This window comes from Protomyctophum parallelum, assembly GCF_964188405.1.
Source record: "Protomyctophum parallelum genome assembly, chromosome: 3".
In the NCBI taxonomy this organism is placed as follows: domain Eukaryota; kingdom Metazoa; phylum Chordata; class Actinopteri; order Myctophiformes; family Myctophidae; genus Protomyctophum; species Protomyctophum parallelum.
The window spans coordinates 40615720-40637052 of NC_139698.1; the positions used below are offsets into that span (position 1 = coordinate 40615720).

The 21333-nt window shown below is 42.2% G+C and overlaps 3 protein-coding genes across 3 annotated transcripts; 1 reads left to right on the forward strand and 2 right to left on the reverse strand.

The window, feature by feature from the left end:
- Positions 1-1014: 1014 nt before the first annotated feature.
- siglec15l (sialic acid binding Ig-like lectin 15, like) lies at positions 1015-3881 on the reverse strand (the record flags this gene model as incomplete). The annotated part of the gene is made up of 7 exons (XM_083762150.1): positions 1015-1119; positions 1307-1354; positions 1962-2060; positions 2509-2546; positions 2623-2644; positions 2954-3313; positions 3533-3881. The coding sequence occupies 7 exons, from the start codon at positions 3879-3881 to the stop codon at positions 1085-1087; spliced, it is 951 nt and encodes a 316-aa protein (XP_083618276.1). The 3' UTR covers positions 1015-1084.
- An 11326-nt stretch (positions 3882-15207) lies between these two features.
- LOC310856680 (sialic acid-binding Ig-like lectin 15) lies at positions 15208-17218 on the forward strand (the record flags this gene model as incomplete). Its single annotated transcript, XM_083762151.1, has 3 exons — positions 15208-15276; positions 16033-16422; positions 16788-17218. Exons 1-3 carry the CDS (start codon positions 15222-15224, stop codon positions 17216-17218), a joined length of 876 nt encoding a protein of 291 aa, XP_083618277.1. The 5' UTR covers positions 15208-15221.
- Positions 17219-18389: 1171 nt separating this feature from the next.
- LOC310855486 (aggrecan core protein) lies at positions 18390-20685 on the reverse strand. Its single transcript, XM_083760507.1, has 3 exons — positions 20587-20685; positions 19165-19368; positions 18390-19060 (listed from the first exon to the last, which is right to left on the reverse strand). Exons 1-3 carry the CDS (start codon positions 20645-20647, stop codon positions 18648-18650), a joined length of 678 nt encoding a protein of 225 aa, XP_083616633.1. The 5' UTR covers positions 20648-20685; the 3' UTR covers positions 18390-18647.
- Positions 20686-21333: the final 648 nt, after the last annotated feature.

The window sequence follows — 21333 nt, forward strand, 5'->3', positions numbered from 1 at the left end:
CTCCTACTTGGCCTCACCCCCCGAACCCACCTCACCCCTGCCCACTTTGACAGGCTGGGATGGCTTAGGGTCGTCGACAGAGTACAGCATCTTGCAATGGGTCTGGTCCACAAGATTCGATACACCACCAAGATACCCATGTACCTGTCTAAATACTTCCTTAATGTAAACGAAGTCCACACCCACAACACCAGAGGGAGTGCAACAAACCATGTACAACCCAGATTCGGCACAAACAAGGGACTAAATTCTTTTCGCTCCTATGCCACCAAAATGTGGAACGCCCTACCAACAGTCATTAAGACATGTGAATCCCTTGACTCCTTCAAAACCGCTCTCAAAGGGCACCTACGGACGGCTGCAATTCGAAACTGGCCTCTGTAAAATCTGAATCCCCCCCACCCCCCCACCCCATTTCCCTCACTGTATATTGTATATTGTATATTTTCCCAGTGCTTGTATATTTTCCCTTTTTTGCTTCCCATATGATGAATTCCTGTTCTGTTCTTTAGCTACATAGAAATGTCTATTTGTATGTCTCTAAATGGGTGTATGTCTTTAAATGTTTTGATGAATTGAACAATGTGGACCCTGTTGTAAACAAGTGTAATGCTTAATTGGGTCGTCCACTCACAGTTGACAGTCTTTGTATTGAGTTTGTGCTTGAAATGTACTGTAAATTCTACAAACTGTTAATAAATATTTCAATCAATCAAAAAAGACATCATAATTGAATTACGTTGTATTACATAAAGTAGGCTACCTATGTAAGCATTTTATATAGACTCACCCTAATGTGTAATGATAGACATTCCTCTTGTTCTATATAAATCAATCTCCAGGAAAAATAAAATTAAAGTAATTATCAGTAAAATATATGAATGTGGATAGGTTTATAAAAAAGAGAGGGATCAGACTATGAAGCAATCAATATGCAGTCAATTATCTAATCAATTATGTTTGTGCACAAACATACAACAGGTCTTATGAACAAACATAGGGCCTGCATCCTACAAGTTTGAGTCATTAAAGAAAAAGTCTGTTAAAGTTTCAGAATAATAAAAAAATACTTATTAATACTGGGTTATTGTGGGATTTTCAGAAGGGAATAGATGACACCTGAAATGACAAAAGAGTGAAAGTCATTAATAATCCCAAATTATATTCTACTTCTCATTTCATGATTTAAAACCACACAGTACCCTGTTGTCCTGTGCAAAAAAAGACTGTTGTAGTGATATATTACACTGAACTTTAATATGTTATGGATATGGGATGGTTGCAGGATCAAAACATATTGACTCACATGACTCATCACCGCCTTTTGTTGAGAATGGAAACCCTGTCTGGAGACCTAAAAAAAATACAGGTTTTATAATCTTACAATAATCCAATCCGACCAGTGTAAGTGACAGTACTATATGCATATATGGGACAGGCCGACAACTGCATGCATATGGGCATGCCCATGTATGGGCATAAAGGGACAAGGAGAGACAGATACAACGATCTCCATACATGGGCATAAAAGGGAGACAGACGGGTACAACGGGTATCCATGACTGACAACGGGTACTGAATCTGATATACCCATATAGGCTATATAGGAATCTCCGTATATGAGCATAAAAGGGACACAGGCTGACGGACAGATACAGATAAAGAGCTCTTTGTGGATTAGACAACTTTCACTTGACATTGTATCAATTCAATTGTGTTATGGGTCACGTTAGAACAAATTGTATCAGGAGCAGAGAATCAACGTTGTCCTCTCACCCTGAGCTAGCTTTTTATTTTGCTATACAGTTGTAAATTGTTGTTTAAGTCACTTCACAAAGAAGAGAGCATAAATTAGTTGCAGACATTTCAGTGTGCCTTTTGAGTGTTTCATGTTTAAATTATCACAATCAGGGTTAACAATAACACTATAGTTTTTCCTAGCCTATAGTAAAATGACTTACATGGAGGAGAGGAGGGCAGGTTGATGGTTGAATAAACCAACTGAAGCTCTGTAGCGTCATCTCTTTGAATGCCAGAGCTGTTCAACTGGTGGCTGTTCACTGGCATGATTATGTGTTTGATACAGTTGGAAAGTTATAATTACAGTTTTTCCACATATATATATATATATATATATATATATATATATATATATATATATTAATAAAAAAACGTTTGTCACACAATAATAACCTGGCTTGAATCATAGGTTCAGTGACTCACCCACTTCTGCATTATCATAAATAGGAAAAATATTATATTGGGCTGTTAAAATATGAAATATAAAATGTAATAAAAGTATACATGGCATTAAAACATGTATGCACAATAAGTTAAGTCCAAAGTAACAGCCTTAATTCTAGGGTGTTTTCAACCACACTCATATGGAGAAGTAAACTATTTTCACATTTAGTAAAATGTATGTTCCTCTTTAATCACTCTTTTAAGCTCTTTATATAAAATGAATATGGCCTGTTTCTTTGTAAGACAACATAAACATCAACAAACCTGTATGTTCAGTGTTGGACTCAGGTCGCTTTTGAGAGCTGAGGAAAGAACAAAACTATGAAGTGTTTGAAAAGTGTTGGAAACTGACAATTGACTAACATTCTGAAATCTCACCTGCTATTGGACGGTTTAAAACCTTGGGAGACAAAAAGTAGAGAGTTTGATGTCACCATAGCATACAGATCGTATCTGATATTGAGACAGGTGACAACTTTCCCCTGTTCATTTTCTCCCTCAGTGTTTTTATTGTGACCTTTCTTGACTTGTGACCTTATTGTTACTGACAGTGACATTCATCTTTAATGTTTAGGTTAATAGTTCCCTGAAGGGTACATAGGAAAATCCTCAATGTTAACAATGAGTGTGCATCATTTCATTAATGTCAGTACCCCAATGTTTACATTATCATGCCATGGATGCAAAACAGAATACTGTAGCCGCCTACCTCTTTTTCTCAGGTAGAAAATCACCAAGCCGAAGAGCAGCAGCAGTAATAGAAAACTCCCACACACAACAAGGCTTACTCTCAGTATGCTACTGCTAGGGAACTGTCTCTCCACACTCCCAAGCTGGTTCTCTGCCCTGCAGGTGTACACTTCGCCCACCAGGTAGGGGACGGAGCTACTCAGCCTATAGGGTCCATGTTGTTCAGGCTGGACATTCAGTACTGGCCCCTTGGAGTCGGAGAGCCACGTGATGTTTGGCAGAGGATTTCCCTCAGCATAACACTTAAGGTGGTGCTCTGTGGTGCCATCTGGACTGGAGATTGTTTCTACCTGGGAGAGACTCAGGATTTGAACGTTTGCTGGGGGAGGGGGAGTAATGGGCAAAAGCTTGAGACTGATTTTGAGATGACATGCTCAAAATTACACATTATTATCCCCTTCTGATATTACATGGTCATTCTTCAACAACATCATTTTTTATCTTCACTTTATGGCTTAAAATTAATTGGTGGAGTGGATATTTGTGCACACTTTGCAGGTTACTGATAGAAATTAATACTATCTCCTACAAAACTCACCTTTGACATAGATCTGTGTTTTCTTTTCAAAACTGTCTTTCCTCTGTTCAAGCTCTACACGGCAGATGTATGTTCCATTGTCCGTCAGCTCCAGCTGGTTGATCCGTAAGGAGAGCTGTCCTTGTCTAGGGTCCACATCCAGTGAAGAATGCAGGTTGGTCCCAGATACACAGTCTGTAACTCTTCCCTGCGTGTTATTTTGCACTGTACAATTAAAGAACAGATCGCTGTTCTTAAACCATTTAACTGTGATCACCCCAGAGTATTCTTCTTGTTTGGGGTGAGTGAAGGAACAGGGCAGGACTGCTTTAGTCCCTCTGCTGCCATAAACCACAGGTGTAACTGCCATAGTCCACTCTGTGGCATGTAGTCCTGAGAGGATAGAGGTAGGATATCATCATCATCATCATCATCATCATCAATATTTTCCATCTATAATATTAATAATAATAATAATAATAATAATGAACTTACCTCTAATAAATATAATTGAGAGAATAAGAAAACAGGACTGGGTGTGCATTTTATAAAATTTTGCAGCATATGAGTAGAAACCAAAAGGTCTAATTCTGTACCATGTCATATAAGAAACAATAAGAAACTGTTGTGTGCTCTAAAACAGTTGAAAAACACGAAACCTCAAATGTGGCTATTTCCTCTTAATCCAAAACAGGAAATGGTGTAGCAATAAGACCGTTTGTGGGTGAGTCATTGATCACCCTGACTTGGAAAAATATAAATTTGAACATTTAGAACTCCAACTAGAAAACAACACTCTGTATATAAGTCGTGGGTTGCAGCGAGGATGCGAGAAAGCTGGGGTAGTATTTGGATTATATATGACATACGGAGCAACCCAATGCGCAGAAGTAACAGACATTAGGTACAGTATGCGCCAAAAGATCCCTCAATATTTTGGGGTGTATTGGATGTTGTGTTCATGAATGATACTGTATATATGTGTTTTTAGGCCCAGACATATTTTAAGCCAAACAGCATGGAATATCTCAAACGCTTGTTTGACACTCATTTGACATGACTGCAAGATCATTTGATTTGGTGAAAACAAATAATGTTTCTGCCATAAAGAGTGACCTTTGTAGCATTTGTGGCATCCCCTTTGCCTCTGCATTGTTTAGATGTTCAAGGTCACTCGACACTCGACCTGAGCAGTCGCATTCCCAGGAGCTCTCTCCAGCCAAGGCATACCGGTAGCTATGTTCTCAACTTTTTCCGCGTTTTACCTTTTCTTCATCCTATGGATTACGGACGCATTCTTTGATTCAACATGGAGTTTACACCAAGAAGAGATGGAACGTTATGGAGACGTAGCGGAGGAGTTTCACAGCGATTTTTTCCTCCTGGATGGTTTGGAATGTAAACACATGTCTTTTGGTTCGGCGGCGATCCACGCATTGTTAACATCAGACCCGAGTCGCAAGTACAAGCCCCCGGCTGGCAAAATGGATCGCAGAACTGTGATTATTCTTTGCTTGCTACTGTCGGGAGATGTCCATTTCAACCCTGGACCGATTACTCGTTCACAAGCGAGACTGCACTTACAGCAGCAACAGTTGCTTCCGCAAACAGCGACCGTTTCCAACGCTACGCGCCACGGCTTCCACGCCCTCCAGAGCGCCGCCTCCACCACGGAATGGTCCACGGACGCAACTTCAAGATCGGCGCGGGATACCGCTGCAGGCGTCTTGTTTGCTGGGACCGACCCAACGGCAGCGATCATCGAGGAACATCCCCCCCTCCCCCACACCCCCAGTCAATCCAGGGCCACTGAGGACAATGGACCACCACCCTCCCCCATCCCCACCCTAGCCGCGGACCCAGTATCACTGTCTACAGTCAACACGGCCACCATAAGGATGGATCTGACTACAGGCATTACCAGGCTCAACGGCGGCCCCCCCCACATTCCACCGCCCCTCCCCACTCACACTTCAGCCACGGACATTCCACCGCCCATCCCCAGTCACACCTCAGACTACTTCATCACCGACGAAATTAACACAATCGTCGCAACCAACGGCCTTCACCTGTTCCATTTGAATGTAAATAGCCTCAGCCCTAAACTGGCTGAAATCAGGCATCTCTTTCAAAACGGTAAGGCAAATATCCTGTGTTTCTCTGAGACAAAGCTGGACCAATCCACCAAGGATCCAGAGATAGAAATAGAACACTATACTATCATTAGGAACGACAGAAACAGGCATGGTGGTGGCGTGTGCATGTATATTCACAAAGACACTGAATATGTTACTCGTACTGACTTACAGCATGATGAAATTGAAACTGTGTGGGTTGAATTAATTTTCAAAAATGCTAAATCAGTATTAGTTGGCACCGTCTATAGACCGCCCGATCAGAATGGATTCTATGATATACTTGAGGGGTGCTTGGCTGGGGAGGATTGTGTAGAGAAAATCCTGATTGGCGACTACAATACGGATATGCTTCGTAAGGAAGCACCTGTGTTTAAGTCATTTAGTCGTTTTTGTGATCTGCACGGTGTCAGTCAGCTAATTACCCAACCCACAAGAGTGTGTGATTCTACTCAAACTGTCATTGATCTCATTCTGACCTCGGACAAATCCAGAATCTCCAAGAAAGGGGTTATTGTATGTGGGCTCAGTGATCATTTTATGATTTTCTGTACCCGCAAAATACAAAAACTAAAGTATGACTGTCACAAAACAGTCATATCTAGGGACCTCAAAACCTACTCTAGTGAGGCCTTTAACCTTGAACTGGAGAGTCTGGATTGGTCCGATGTGCTCAGGAGCTCACTAGTCGAAGAAGCATGGCTTGGCTTTAAAACCAAATTTACATCAGTACTAAACATCATGGCTCCTTTGAGAACCATCAGGGTCAAAACCCGCTCGGAGCCATGGATGAATTCGGACATACTGACTGCAATGAAAGTCAGAGACAACAAATGCTCTGAACTTCTTAAATGCAAGTCCATGCTAGCCAAGCGCTTCGACAGTAATCTCCAAACCAAACTGTGCAACCTAAAAACCCAGTGTAACAAGCTAAGAAACGGTGTAATTGCCATGACCAAATCTGCCAAATGTAACTTTATCAATGATAAAGCTGAGGAAATCAAAAACAATCCTCGGGAACTCTGGAAGTTACTAAACAACCAACTAGGCTGTGGTCAGAAACTAAAAACCAGGTTTACTAACATAAACATCAAATCGAATAACACCCTCATCACTGACAAGCTTGATGTAGCCAACCACCTGAACATCTTCTTTACAAACATTGCAACAAAGCTGGTTAGCAAACTGCCCTCCCACTCTGGGCGTTTTGGTGTAGAGCACATCAAAGCCTTCTACAAAAACCTTGGTGTTTGTAAAGATGATTTCAAAATGGCAATGGTAACAACCGAGGAGGTACTTAAAAAACTGAGTGCCCTCCAACCCCACAAGGCCACTGGCCATGACAATATCCCCTCCAAATTTCTCAGAGACTCAGCCTTTTCCATAGCTCCAGTCATCACCCACATAGTTAACCTCTCCATCAAACAGGGACAGGTCCCCCAAGATTTTAAACTGGCCAAAGTAACCCCCTTGTACAAAAAAGGGAGTAAATTAGAACCCGGCAACTACCGACCTATTTCTATTCTAAGCTCCATCTCGAAAGTGATGGAAAAAATAGTCTATGAACAGGTTGAAAAGTATCTTGCCACTAATAAATTGCTGTACGAGTTCCAATCTGGTTTCAGAACATCCCACTCCACTGACACATGCCTCCTCTATTTGAGCGACCACATCAAACACGAGGTGGACGCTGGAAAATACTGCGGCATGGTCATGCTGGACCTCCAAAAGGCTTTTGACACCGTGAACCACTCCATACTGGTTAACAAGCTTAAAGCTATTGGTTTTGATAGCACATCAGTGAGCTGGATGCAATCCTACCTGGAGGGGAGAGAACAGATGGTGGAGGTGAACGGAACACTGTCCCCTCCCCTCCCAGTGAGCTGTGGCGTCCCACAAGGAAGCATACTAGGGCCTTTACTGTTCCTAATATATGTTAATGACATGACTTCAGCTTGTGACTGCAACTTGTTCCTGTTCGCAGATGACTCAGCACTGCTGGTCTCGGACAGGAACAAACTGCAGGTTGAAAAGACCCTCAGCTCTGAACTCGGTAGAATCTGCACCTGGCTCGCTGATAACAAACTATCCTTACACCTGGGAAAAACTGAATCCATCCTCTTCGGATCAAATAGTAATCTCAGCAAGGCAGATGGCTTCTTGGTTAGAGTGGGTGACAATATTATCACACGAAAAGATCAAATTACCTACCTAGGTTCCATCCTGGAGGCCAATCTTTCCGGTGATAAGATGGCCACCAACGTAATCAAAAAAGTCAATCAAAGAACAAGATTCCTTTACAGGATCTCCTCACTGGTCAGCAAAAACACCTTGAAGACCTTAACAGGAGCCCTCGTACAAGGTTTCTTTGACTATGCATCCACCTCTTGGTACCACAGCACCTCAAAGGCCCTTAAAACAAGGCTCCAGACCTCCCAAAACAAACTGGTCAGGCTCCTACTTGGCCTCACCCCCCGAACCCACCTCACCCCTGCCCACTTTGACAGGCTGGGATGGCTTAGGGTCGTCGACAGAGTACAGCATCTTGCAATGGGTCTGGTCCACAAGATTCGATACACCACCAAGATACCCATGTACCTGTCTAAATACTTCCTTAATGTAAACGAAGTCCACACCCACAACACCAGAGGGAGTGCAACAAACCATGTACAACCCAGATTCGGCACAAACAAGGGACTAAATTCTTTTCGCTCCTATGCCACCAAAATGTGGAACGCCCTACCAACAGTCATTAAGACATGTGAATCCCTTGACTCCTTCAAAACCGCTCTCAAAGGGCACCTACGGATGGCTGCAATTCGAAACTGGCCTCTGTAAAATCTGAATCCCCCCCACCCCCCCCACCCCACTTTCCCTCACTGTATATTGTATCTTCTCCCTTTTTTGCTTCCCATATGATGAATTTAGCTACATAGAAATGTCTATTTGTATGTCTCTAAATGTTTGTATGTCTTTAAATGTTTTGATGAATTGAACAATGTGGACCCTGTTGTAAACAAGTGTAATGCTTAATTGGGTCGTCCACTCACAGTTGACAGTCTTTGTATTGAGTTTGTGCTTAAAATGTACTGTAAATTCTACAAACTGTTAATAAATATTTCAATCAATCAATCAATGCCCCTCAATATGTGATTCAAATATGGTGTCACAGTCAATTAGATGCTGTATTCATGAATTTTGATGTTCATGACCTCGCATGGGCCTGCTTCTCTCAGCACACATGCCTTGGTTTCAAATTACGTAGGGAACGTTTTGTCTTCTGGTTTCAACATCGCACTAAGCTCTGCCCCTTTGGAGACGAATTATTATTTTGGTCTGGGTTGTGAAACTCCCTGGTCGTGAAACTGCATCTGTTATTGGGTTATATGCCTGTGCTCCAGGTCTGCAGCTTCTCAATTTAGATCTAGATCTAGATAGATAGATAGATAGATAGATAGACTTTATTGTCACAACACATTACAAGTAACATGGGTGAAATTTGGTTGTGCAGACACTTATTGCAATTACGGGGATAGAGACAACAATCAGAGTTTACACCAGCTGCAGCCGTATTTCGGCGCTGCTATATACTTCTCAGAGCATCATCGAAAAAAAGAAGAAGAATGGGGGTGGGGGGTGGAAGCATAAAATGGGTGAGGGGTATTGACAGAGAGGGAGGGGGGGGGGATGAAGTCATCATAACACATACAGTTGCATTGTGTAGGCCCGGAAACTTGGGGGTGTGGGGTTGGATTAGATCTGCAACAAAATAAAAAAACTCTGATCCTCACACAACACCTCGATAAGAGCGGCTGTCTGACGACAGGAAAAAAAATTGTTACACTCGACAGCGCAGGTGGGGGTTGGGGGGGGATAGGGTGAAGGCTGCGTCTGCATCTAGGCATGTTGATTGGTCTGGCCATGAACGTACATGCCGGCTCATAATGAACAAACAGGCAAATCATTTAGCCAAATTATATATTTTTTATATAAATGTTATTCTCAGAATTATGCGGCCTGACTTACAGTACAAGAGGATGCAATTATGCAACACGACTACTGAATATCTCATATAGCGGCATATAGTGTTGAATGCATAACTGGCAATGGTCTTACAGATATGTCATACTCATACATATATTGTTGAATGTATTATTGGTAAAAGTCCTACTGGGTTTACAGTAAGTTCATAAGAGTGAAGAAGAGTGTATCATGTATCCAGGGGCGGCCTTAGTAATCTGGAGGCCCGTTTCAAGACCAAATATGAGGGCCCCATATACCTGTGACATAATTATTTTGTTGATACAGCCGTAAATTGATACGAATAGTTTGACTGTTCAATATCACACGCAGCCACATTTGTGCTATAGCCATTTGTTCTATAGCCATTTGTGCTATAGCCATTTGTTCTATAGCCATTTGGGCTATAGCACAATTTGTGCTATAGCCATTAGCCATCTGTGCTATAGCCATTTGTGCTATAGCCATTTGTTCTATAGCCATTTGTTCTATAGCCAATTGTGCTATAGCCATTTGTTCTATAGCCATTTGTTCTATAGCCATTTGTGCTATAGCCATTTGTGCTATAGCCATTTGTTCTATAGCCATTTGTGCTATAGCCATTTGTGCTATAGCCGTTTGTTCTATATCCATTTGTGCTATAGCCATTTGTTCTATAGCCATTTGTTCTATAGCCATTTGTGCTATAGCCATTTGTGCTATAGCTATTTTTTCTATAGCCATTTGTTCTATAGCCATTTGTGCTATAGCCATTTGTGCTATAGCCATTTGTTCTATAGCCATTTGGGCTATAGCCATTTGTGCTATAGCCATTAGCCATCTGTGCTATAGCCATTTGTGCTATAGCCATTTGTTCTATAGCCATTTGTTCTATAGCCATTTGTGCTATAGCCATTTGTGCTATAGCCATTTGTTCTATAGCCATTTGTGCTATAGCCATTTGTGCTATAATAATAATAATAATAAAACTTTATTTGTATAGCACCTTTCATGACATGAAATGTAGCTCAAAGTGCTTTACAGAACAATGGAGAATAAAAGAAAAGCAAGGCAACGACATAAAAAAAAAAACAAGCAGTAATGCAATACAGTGAGGACATGAATAACAAAAAAATAAAAGATCAATTAAAAGCAATGTTGTAGAAGTGGGTCTTGAGCTGAGCTTTAAAAATGTCTACAGAGGCTGCCTGACGAAGGTACAGTGGGAGCTTGTTCCATGCCGACGGCCTGTAGAAGCAAAAAGCTGCTTCCCCGTATTTTTTAGTTGCCATTTCTTTAGGCAAAGCGAGCAGGCCAGCAGTGGAAGACCTTAGGGGGCGGTTTGGGACATATTTAGGCAGGCAGTCATGTAGGTAGGAAGGTGCGAGACCATTGAGAGCTTTATAGACAAGTAAAATAATTTTAAAATCAATCCTAAAAACAACCGGAAGCCAGTGCAGTGATGCCAAAACTGGGGTAATATGTTCTCTCATCTTAGTTCTAGTTAAAACTCTGGCTGCTGCATTTTGGATCTGTAATCTGTCAGTTGTTTTCTTAGGCAGTCCTGAAAAAAGTGCATTGCAGTAATCAAGCCGAGAAAAAACATCCAAGGACACATAGGCTCTGATTTGTGCAATATTTCTAAGGTGAAAAAGGCAATCTTGGTAACATGATTAATGTGTGAATTAAAATTAAATTCAGAATCAATAATAACCCCAAGGTTCTTTACTGTACTGTTACTTTCTACAGTCAGGTTGCCAAGTCTGCTTAATATTGATTCTTTCTGTTCACTAGAACCGATTATGAGAACTTCTGTCTTATCCTCATTTAGCTTGAGAAATTTCTCACTCATCCAACATTTGATGCTAGACGGACAGGTAACCAGCGGGTCTAAAGCACAGGGATCATCTGGAGCCACAGAGTGTGTCCAGAGTGTGCCCATGTTTATGTGTAGGCCCAACAACATGTTGGATAAATTCAAAGGAGTGCAATAACTCTAAGAAACCCATAGCCATAGCATCTGTAGCATCATCCAGGTGAAGATTAAGATCACCTGAGATAAGAGTTCTGTCATAGTTAGTGGTTCTGATATTTCTGTTAGAAATATTGCTTTACTGCATTTTGGCGGGCGATAAATGCTAATCATTGGCATAGAGGCTTGACCATGTAGTATAGTGGCCTGGTATTCAAAGGATGTAAAGCTGCCAAGGGTCAGAGCCTTGAATTTTAACGTGTCTGAAAAAATAATTGCCAGTCCACCTCCTTTCTTAGCCTCGCGAACAGAGTGAATGAAACTATAGTTTGCGGGACAGGCTGGCGCTAGGAGAACAGCTCCATCTGAGCCAAGCCATGTCTCTGTTAGAAAGATTATATCTAGCTTCTCTTTACAGATTATATAATTTACAGAGGAGGACTTATTTGTTAGTGACCTTAAACAAGGCAAGGTTAAGCTTGTTATCACATTTTTGGGGGCTGTGATGCCTGTGAGGTACAGTAACCAAACAGCATTCTCTCTCCAGACCACTCCTTGTGTTGGACACTCTATTTGAAATAACAGTAGAAATGTTGTGGACCTCAACCTGTGCAGTGATTGAAACACCAGGCTTTCTAGAAGCATGGGGTCCATACATGTTTGTTGCTGCGCATAATGGACCCTGTTCATATCAGTTATCAAATGTATTTTCTAGGCTATCTGGAGCTGGGCTTGACATATGGGACGCCGTCAGTTGGTGACATCGTCTGGTAAGGGGGGGTCGACTTTATTCCAATGTTTATCAGGTCCACCATGCCCGGGGTGAAAGAGAGGAGATGTATTGGTGAGGGAGTTAGAAATTCTTCATCGTCATTGAAGGACAATCTTTCGACTGTCGAAATTCTTCCAATCGACTGTCATTGAGGGACCTCTCAGCGGCCTCAGTATCTTGTGGTTTTTTCTCCACCAGGGGACGCTGTGACTTCATGCTCTGAGATTTCTTCTCCACCAGGAGCTTCATGTTCTGTGATCTTTTCTCCACCAGGGGACGCTGTGACTTCATGCTCTCGGCGGCCTCAGTATCTTCTCCACCAGGGGACGCTGTGACTTCATGCTCTGTGATTTCTTCTCCACCAGGGGACGCTGTGGCTTCATGCTCTGTGGTTTTTTCTCCACCAGGGGACGCTGTAACTTCATGCTCTGAGATTTCTTCTCCACCAGGGGACACTGTGGCTTCATGCTCTGTGATCTTTTCTCCACTAGGGGACGCTGTGACTTCATGCTCTGAGATTGTTTCTCCACCAGGGCGCTGTGACTTCACGCTCTGTGCGTTTTCCTCCTCCAGGGGGCGCTGTGTTTTCTCACTCCCTGTCATCGGAGGAAGTGGGCCACTTATCCAAATGTCAACATCAACAAGTGAGCTCAGGGTGGACAGTAGGGCTTTGAAATCCTTTTTTACGATTTCTGATTCTCGTTTTTCCGCATCAGGTGTACCGATGTGCAGTATCAGCGTTTTTACCATGGGGTGTGCATCAACAATCTCTTCAATTCTTTCATCCATATCGGAGACAGTGTCTTTGGGAAAGCATATTACTTTAGCTTTTCTCTTTTTGTTGCTTTTAACATATTTTACAGCCTGATCGCCGACAATCAGACATTCAATCATTTGCTTTCCATTAGCTACCCTGCTCGGAGTGGCGTTAACACGGTCATCTGATGGGCCACTAGACTCAGCAGCATTCAGCAGTGGGTTAAATCTATTAGTCAACCGCATATTCTCCCTTTGGGGAGGTGTGAATTTTGATTTGCCTTTCACACATTTCCACTGCGGGGGGTGGTTTTGGGTCGGGCTGGGAGCGTAGGCCAGCTGGTCTTATCAGGGCTCCGAGTCCTCCCACTTAGCCGTCCTTTCATATTATCTCTGTTAGTAATCACTGTGGAGATAGTTGATATTATAGCAGGCGGTGAGATTCTCACCGCCCGCCCGCTACTCACAGTTTTTCGACCTTTCATGTCCTTTGGCCTTGCGCCGAGAGTACTCCAGACGAATGAGTTATTCTGCGTGTGATTTTCTTTCCCATGTTTTACTCCCAAATTCACTCTTAAGAGGTGTAATTCCGTTTCCAGCAATGCAATCTTTTGAAGCAGCTTCTGAAAGTCCTCTGAGGAGATTGTTGGGGGCTTGGCTGGCTATTTGCCAAGTATCCAGAGCTAGTTAGCTATATAGCTAGCTATGTGCCACGTACCCAGTCACAGAAGGTAAAAAAAAAAGGGTATTTTGAAGTAGGCAAAAACTTCTATCTAAAGAACAAAAACAGTCCCATCGGTTTACAAGTATCTAGGATCCACTTGTAGAGATAAAAAAATAAAATAAAGCATGGATATCAGTTGAGGAATGCAAGCATAGGCGAGAGCGGCGAAGCGAAGCGTCCTCACTGTACGAGGAGCAGGAGCAATAACATATAGCCATTTGTGCTATAGCCATTTGGGCTATAGCCATTTGTGCTATAGCCATTAGCCATCTGTGCTATACTCATTACTTGCGCAAGCAGAGTGCGCAAGTAATAGTTTCGCCCGGGACTCGTATGCACCGTCCCAGCCAACCCGCCACTTTTGATGCGTATATGCACCGTCCCAACAAATTGTGCCTGATTTGCTGGGACCAGATTACATGGTGTGTATATGTATAACTAGCTCTCAATGATGACGTACGAAATATGTGGATTAAAGGACCCAATGCCAGAGTGTAATTGGTTTTCGATGGTGACGTAATGACGATATGTTTTAGAGTTGGGAGGATTAAAGGTAATGCTCCTGTGTATACATGTATGTAATCTGACACCACTGCCGTATCAGGCACAAATTGCTGGGACGGTGCATACGCATCAAAAGTGGAGGGACGGCTGGGATGGTGCGTACGGCGCAAAGTAACCACAGTATACAGCTAATCAACTTACAAATTACATAGTATATGTATAACTAGCTCTCAATGATGACGTAATAAAGATGTGGATTAAAGGACCCAACTCCAGAGTGTAATTGGTTTTCGATGGTGACGTAATGACGATATGTTTTAGTGTTGGCACCACTGCCGTATCAGGCACAAGTAGTCATTACTGAGATTTGACAATTTGTAGCGGTCGAAAGTACTTGCGTGCTCTGCTTGCGCACTAGTAGGCCATTTAACTAGTGTGCAACAAGCAAGTATGCACTCGGTAGAGTGCAGTTCTAGTTTTAACTTTATTTAGTATTGTTCCTGTCAGATAAATAAATGAAATAACAGAATAAAGAGGAGACAGATCAGTGACAGAAAGACAGCAAGATGCAGCATTTAATGTAACACTCCAGCAACAATGTTGTTTAATCTAACTCCTACAACAACAATAGTGTTTAACGTAATAAGAGTAAGAGTCTTTGTTAAAAGGTTTTCATGTTGAGTAGACCATTTAAAAAATATATTTTTTTAAATGACATACAGGTATTTGTGCTCTAAATAGACTGGAAAGAATTAAGCACATGACACTGTCTGGGGTGATGGTGAGTCATACTAATGACAAACACACACTATGTTCTGTAACGGTTGTACTGTACTAATCTCACAATCATGGATGTTCAACTGATCTGCTGCGTTCTGAGCCTGCTGTTCTCTTCAATAGAAGGTGAGCTTAGGCTATATTGGCTATTGTGTGTTTATACACAGACTTTATGGACACTTTGAAGAGTATAAAAATATGCACTGAAATATACTGAACTTGATTGAAACACAGGCTACATGAGAAAGTAAAGTAATTAAGTAAATATACTGTAATGTAATCAAATATATATTGTACATACCAGAGGGCAAAAGATTCCTTTAGGGGTAAATTCATATGGTTATGTCAAATGATAGGCTCCTGCACTTTACATTTATTAGTGATTCTTTGTATACTGTACTTTAAATGGATATTGCATTGACAGTATTGCAGACCAAAAGCATGCCAGGCTTATCCAAATTAAGTCCCAATTTTGGCAAAAATATATATAGCCTAATTATTTTAATTTATATTAAATTAAATATTGCGCATGCATAAAGTGAGTGGCAAATAACATTTTTTATTGCAATCAGATCTTCTGTTTGGATGTATGGGCTGTAAAGGCCAGAAAGTAGTTTTTTGATACTCAGTAGGCAATCCTGCATAACCCCACGCATACCCTCTATTTGTTTGTGTCAATTACATCGAGTTTCCCTGCCTTTGCATTAACAATCTTTAGGCCTATATTTAAAGCCAAAGTAATGTTCCATCATATGTAGATGTTGCACATCGAAAATAGCAGATCTACAACTCTTTCGCAGATGTGATGTATTGTGAGCTGTGTAGATCGGCTATTGTCGGCATGTTACACAGTTGTATAAATCAGGCTGTATCCACCCCAAGGGCAGAGCTACAATGACGATGGCTGGTCCATGAAGGTGCAGGCCGAGGTGAGAGCCATTGAGGGCTACCCGGTGGTGCTTCCCTGCTCATTCAGCCACCCGCAGCACACCCACCACTCCTCACTGCAAGTGGTCTGGCGTCTGGGTCATGGGCAAGGTTCCACCATTCTCTTTCACTGCACCAGCCACATCGTGTCTCAAACCTGTGAATTGGGACCCCAGCAAGATCAGCGGTACCGCCTGGAGGGGAACCCGCGTCAGCATGACCTCTCGCTGCGTATCAACAGCGTCGCCCTGCAGGACAGTGGCCGCTACTACTGCCGCGTGGAGGTGCCCGGCCACGACCACGCCAGCTATGAAGATAAGATGGGCACAAGGCTCAGAGTGGAGGGTAGTTTTTTTGTATCATTTTCAGTGATTATCCACCTGTCTCCTGTTGCAGTTTAACATCACATTTCTGCTTTTTTGTTTATTCCCTATAATATGTGTTGTGATTCGTGAACAAGTACTGTTTATGCTTCTGCTTCCTCTTCTTGCGTTAAATCCTGTCTGAATACACACACTTTTATAGCCCCTCAAAATGAAAATTTTAATTAGGGCAGCCCAATGCACAGAACTAACAGATATTTAACATTTGTATGTAAACGAAATGTTTTAGATGGAATAATGAAATGGCCAGATGTGTTTGTAGGCACTGGTCTTGTTATTGTCTTCATCACTTGGATTTCTTTTTCATGCAGCGTTTGTGTTTTTCAGCTCCCCCAAAGATCCTTGGCCTGTCAGTAGAGGGCAGCGAGGAGTCAGGCTACAGAGCCCTGTGTCTGGTCCAAGGCTCCCCGCTACCAGATGTCCAGTGGCTCGGTCCAGAGGAGTTGCTGGAAGGACTTGCCATTTCCCCCCTGGCACAGGGCTCTGCTGTAGCACAGCACCGCACCGTCAGCCAGTTACAAGATGTTCTCCCTGGACAGCAGTACACCTGCAGTGCCTCCAACCCATTGGGCAAGGAGCAAGCCACCCTGTATGTGCTTCCCCCCAAGCTGGAGGAGCCGACCTCTGGGGAGACATCTCCTCCTCTCCTGTTCCTGATATCTGTCTCTCTGGGGGCCAAGCTATTGCTTCTGCTGGGTGTGGGGGTGTGGATGGTGAAAGGGCGAGCTCAACTGGGATTCACATGTCGGTGGAAATGACCATGTCTTTCAGGCTTTTAAATTATTAAACTATTCATTAAAATTAAATCTTTAAATTCTATTTGATTGTATTTGTATTGTATTTGTGTTCCCATGTTCACTCTTGCTGGTCACTTTCCTCCAGCCATGTACTTTACACCCTGCCTTCACTCTCTTCACCTCTCTTCCAGGCTGTCCATTACTTTGGACAGTTGACCCCAGGTATTTAAACCCCTTCACCATCACCACCACCACATACTTCTTGCATCCTCACCTCATTTGTCCTCTCTGGTTAACACACAGATATTCTGAGTTACTACTTCTTTGATATACTGTACGTCTCTCCATCTATTACAGTATTTGAATATGTATATAATAATAGAATTTGTGAACCATGTATTTTGATCATGGTTATCACAAAAAACAAGGCTGATGTTTGTTTCACATTTTTATTTTGTTTAAATGATGATTAAAACAAAAATGATCAGAAACCCATTTGATCAATAGAAGTAAAGATCCATTCAGATAGGCCTACATGTGGTATATGGTTTACATTACAGGAAGGTGCAAACTTACTGTTTCTGTTAAATAGTTTAGATTTCTTTCTGAAAGTAGAAAGTAGTGTCAGTCATCATATGGTGGTCAAGAGGTGCACGCGCATCCACAAATTGCAACGGGTGCAGGATCCAAAAAAATACTGAAAAAGGAGAGAGGAGATAACACCTGACAAAGGCCCATGAGGCCGAAAAGTATTTATTTTTGTCCGCTCTGTTGTCAATACATTATTTTGGGAGCTTTTAAAGCGGTGTGCGGATCTCCTCTATCCTTTCTCAGTCATCATATGTTGCAAATAAAGTTGAAACAGTAATGTTACAAAATAAATGGATTACTTAAATTACTCAAATAGTAGATAGGGTAAGCCAACATCTTACAGCAGGATCATCAATCATCATCATCATCTTAACAGATTCTAAAGGCTCATAGTACATAGTCTGGATTTTCGGTGGTTAGGTGACCACCGAACTACAACATGACGTCACGAGCCGCGGTGAAGAGCAAACCACCGCTACAGCCCTTCTCTCTGTTTTTACTCGCCACCGCTCAACGTTATTTCAGCTCCGGTGGTCAGCTCACCACCGGAGCGGTGGTCACCTCACCACCGAAAGTCCAGACTATGAATAGGCCTTAAGGCAATAAGGTTCACTCAACTAGAGACTGGTGAGAGTGAAATAGCTTTCATTGTTAAAACTGGCTGGAACATTTTGGAACATTTAAAACAAAACCTACATTTCAGAACCAATCCAAAGTCTTGGGGCAGCCCTTCATATAAGGGACGGTGATAATAAACATCACTGTAGTTCTTGGTATATTCTATCACCTACATTGATTTGAGATGCCACCATTGCTAAGCAGAGATCTCTGCTGGTCTGCAAGACTACTGAAATCATCATCAAGTCAAAGGAAATACATTTGGGCTTCTGTAGCAGATAGGATGGGCAGCCTTACAGCAATCCTCATCACTCCAGCTAAAGCCTGTGGCGGAATTGAGCTTCATAATGGCACATTGGCCATCTTGAGGGGTGCCTGGCTCCCCCTCGGCCCAGCCAGTGTTCCCCACTGTTTCCCCATTGACCCAGTACCAGTCCCCTGTCAAGGAGCTTCGACGGAGACCGATCCATGCCTCCTTTTGCTCATCTCTCTTGGCCTCCATCAGCTTTGGGACGATGTGTTGCTGTAACTCAGAGGTGACTATGCTCATCAGCTCAAGGCCCTTGCTTCTGCAGTATTGGACTGATTCAGGCCAGCCCATCTTCTTAGCTCCGATTTCCAAAGCTTCCTGAGTCACAACACAGCCCCTAAAGTCTGTTTAAGAGTCGAGATAGAAAAAGAAAAAAATCACAACAAAATGTTTAATGTGTAATATATATATATAAATTCACTACGATGCTTGAGTAACATTATTATACCTGGATATTTGCTGATGCTAGAAGCTGCATTCCCAAAAGTAAGACTTTTATTCTTTCCAATAAAATAGACACCTATTTTAGAGGAATTGTGCCAGATGACATTTGTGTTTTGTGTCAGATCAATGAGTGCCCAGGAGTAGTCTGTACCGTCCATCACCTTCCACCCTGCATTTAACACAGGAAGCCTGTTCAAGTGAACCCCATCTGTTTTGTGTTTGGGGACAATGAGAAGGGCAAAGTTATTTTGTATTTTTTCGATTTTGTTAAGTATAAAGCAAGAGGAAAAGTCTTGTGTGGAGATGAGGCTGAGGAGCATGCCAGGTCGGTAGAAGACAACAGGACTCAAGTTCTGCAGGGACGACACTTGAGGACTGTAGGGTTGTGGACTGGGCTTCAGAAGTAGTAATGACTCACTTTCAGCATTTTCTGCCAACGCTGGTGGCACCAAGAAGTGCAATTTGTGCCCAGCCTTGGTTGGTGCCAGAGGGGTGTAAAGCATACCACAAGTGCAATTGTCTATGGTAGTACATGGGTGACTGAAGAGGACTGCCACAGGTAGCACTGCCGACAAGCTCTGCATGGACTCACTCACCCCAAACTGAGCCAACTCATATGGGCGAAGCGAAAATTTCGGTGTCTTTGCTCCATGCAGAGTGACCGTGTTATCTTTGTCAGCATTGATGATGATAATTCTGAACGGTCCTCTCTCTGGATCACTTGTGTTCCAAAAGCCTTGTTCAGAGGTTACTTTGGGCAGTGATGGAATGTGGTACTCTGTGCCCAAGTTATCAGTGGGCACAACAAGGGCACTCTGAATACTGCCAGCTTTTTTGCTGATTGCATGGACGGCAATTGTTTCAGTGCTCTCAATACTGAATGTGTGATCGGTCAATTCCTGCCTACTGAGCTCCATTTCTGGATTGAGTTGCAAATCAGTTGTCCCCCCAGGGCCCCCAGCACTCAAGGACTTTTCTGTACTGAAGGTAAGCTCGTTAAGGCGGCTGCGCATGACAACCTTGGTGTTGTCATGCACAGCCGTGATTATGATCTGGTTATTGGCTCCTTCGGGATGATATGCGGCGATGTTCTCAGGAAAAGCAATGATGAAGTTTTTGCCACTGGTGTTTAGAGAGGAGGTGGCTGTGGATTCTAGAAGAGAGATAGCAATAAGACATATTTTGTAAAGTAAACCATAAACTACAGTACACTTTTGTTAACATGCATCAATCCTATGTCCTTACCTCATATACAGTGGGGACTGAATGCATTTTAAGAAATGCCCAACTCATTTTAAAAACATTTGTCAATATCAACAATAATAACTATGTGATTTAATGTATTTAAATTGAAAAGCTTATTACAACAATATAGTAAAACGTGAGGTTGAATTTATTGTATTGAATTAAGTTTGGTGTGACTTACCTTCAGTAAGGGCTAATAGGACAAGGAAAAGAACCATGTCCAAGATGGCGTGGCGGTACATGGCAGCCAACCTCTTTCACTGTGTTGCCAGTACCTAGAATTAGTTTAATGTAAAAGTATGAAAAGTAACTTTTTCAATCATAATTATTAATAATATTGTTTTAATTATCTCAGTCAAATGATAGGATTGTGAATGACAATCTCTGACGAAATAGAAAATGACCTAAAATGTGATGCAAAATCATTGGGGATGTTTACAATGACATCAACAGCTACTGTAATCCTTTTTGATCAACAGTTATGTTCAGTAGCCTTATTGTTGTACATTCTACAGTATTTCCCTTTTTTGTGATGTGACGTTGAAGGAAATAATATATCATTTGTAAATAAACAGAAAGGCCGGAGAAGGCCGGAGCACGGAGCTAGATGTCAAACAGAAGGGACTGACGTGGAAACGGCTGGAGAGGATGGCAAAAAACAGACGAGGGTGGAAGCGACTCATCAATGGCCTATGTTCCGAAAGGAATAAAAAGGCCTAAGTAAGTAAGTAAATAAACAGATTACCAGAAGTGACAGGGTAAGAACAATACAATGAGGATGACAGTCCTCAACATGTACAATTTACAATTTACAATACAATTTACATGTCATGTATGTTTTGTGTATGTTATCATGTGTTACCATAAAGGCTAACAAAATGTGTAAACTAAACAGGAGTAGGAGTAGCTAACATATTTCTTAAAATAT

What these genes read in the sequence shown, in the direction of transcription:
- LOC310855486 (XM_083760507.1), bottom strand. Translation starts at nt 20,647, where the DNA reads ATGTACCGCCACGCCATCTTGGACATGGTTCTTTTCCTTGTCCTATTA. An exon ending in CCTATTAGCCCTTACTGAAG is followed by an intron (nt 19,369 to 20,586) that starts GTAAGTCACACC and finishes AACACAAAACAG; the next exon opens with ATGGGGTTCACTTGAACAGG. An exon ending in TAGCATCAGCAAATATCCAG is followed by an intron (nt 19,061 to 19,164) that starts GTATAATAATGT and finishes ACTCTTAAACAG; the next exon opens with ACTTTAGGGGCTGTGTTGTG.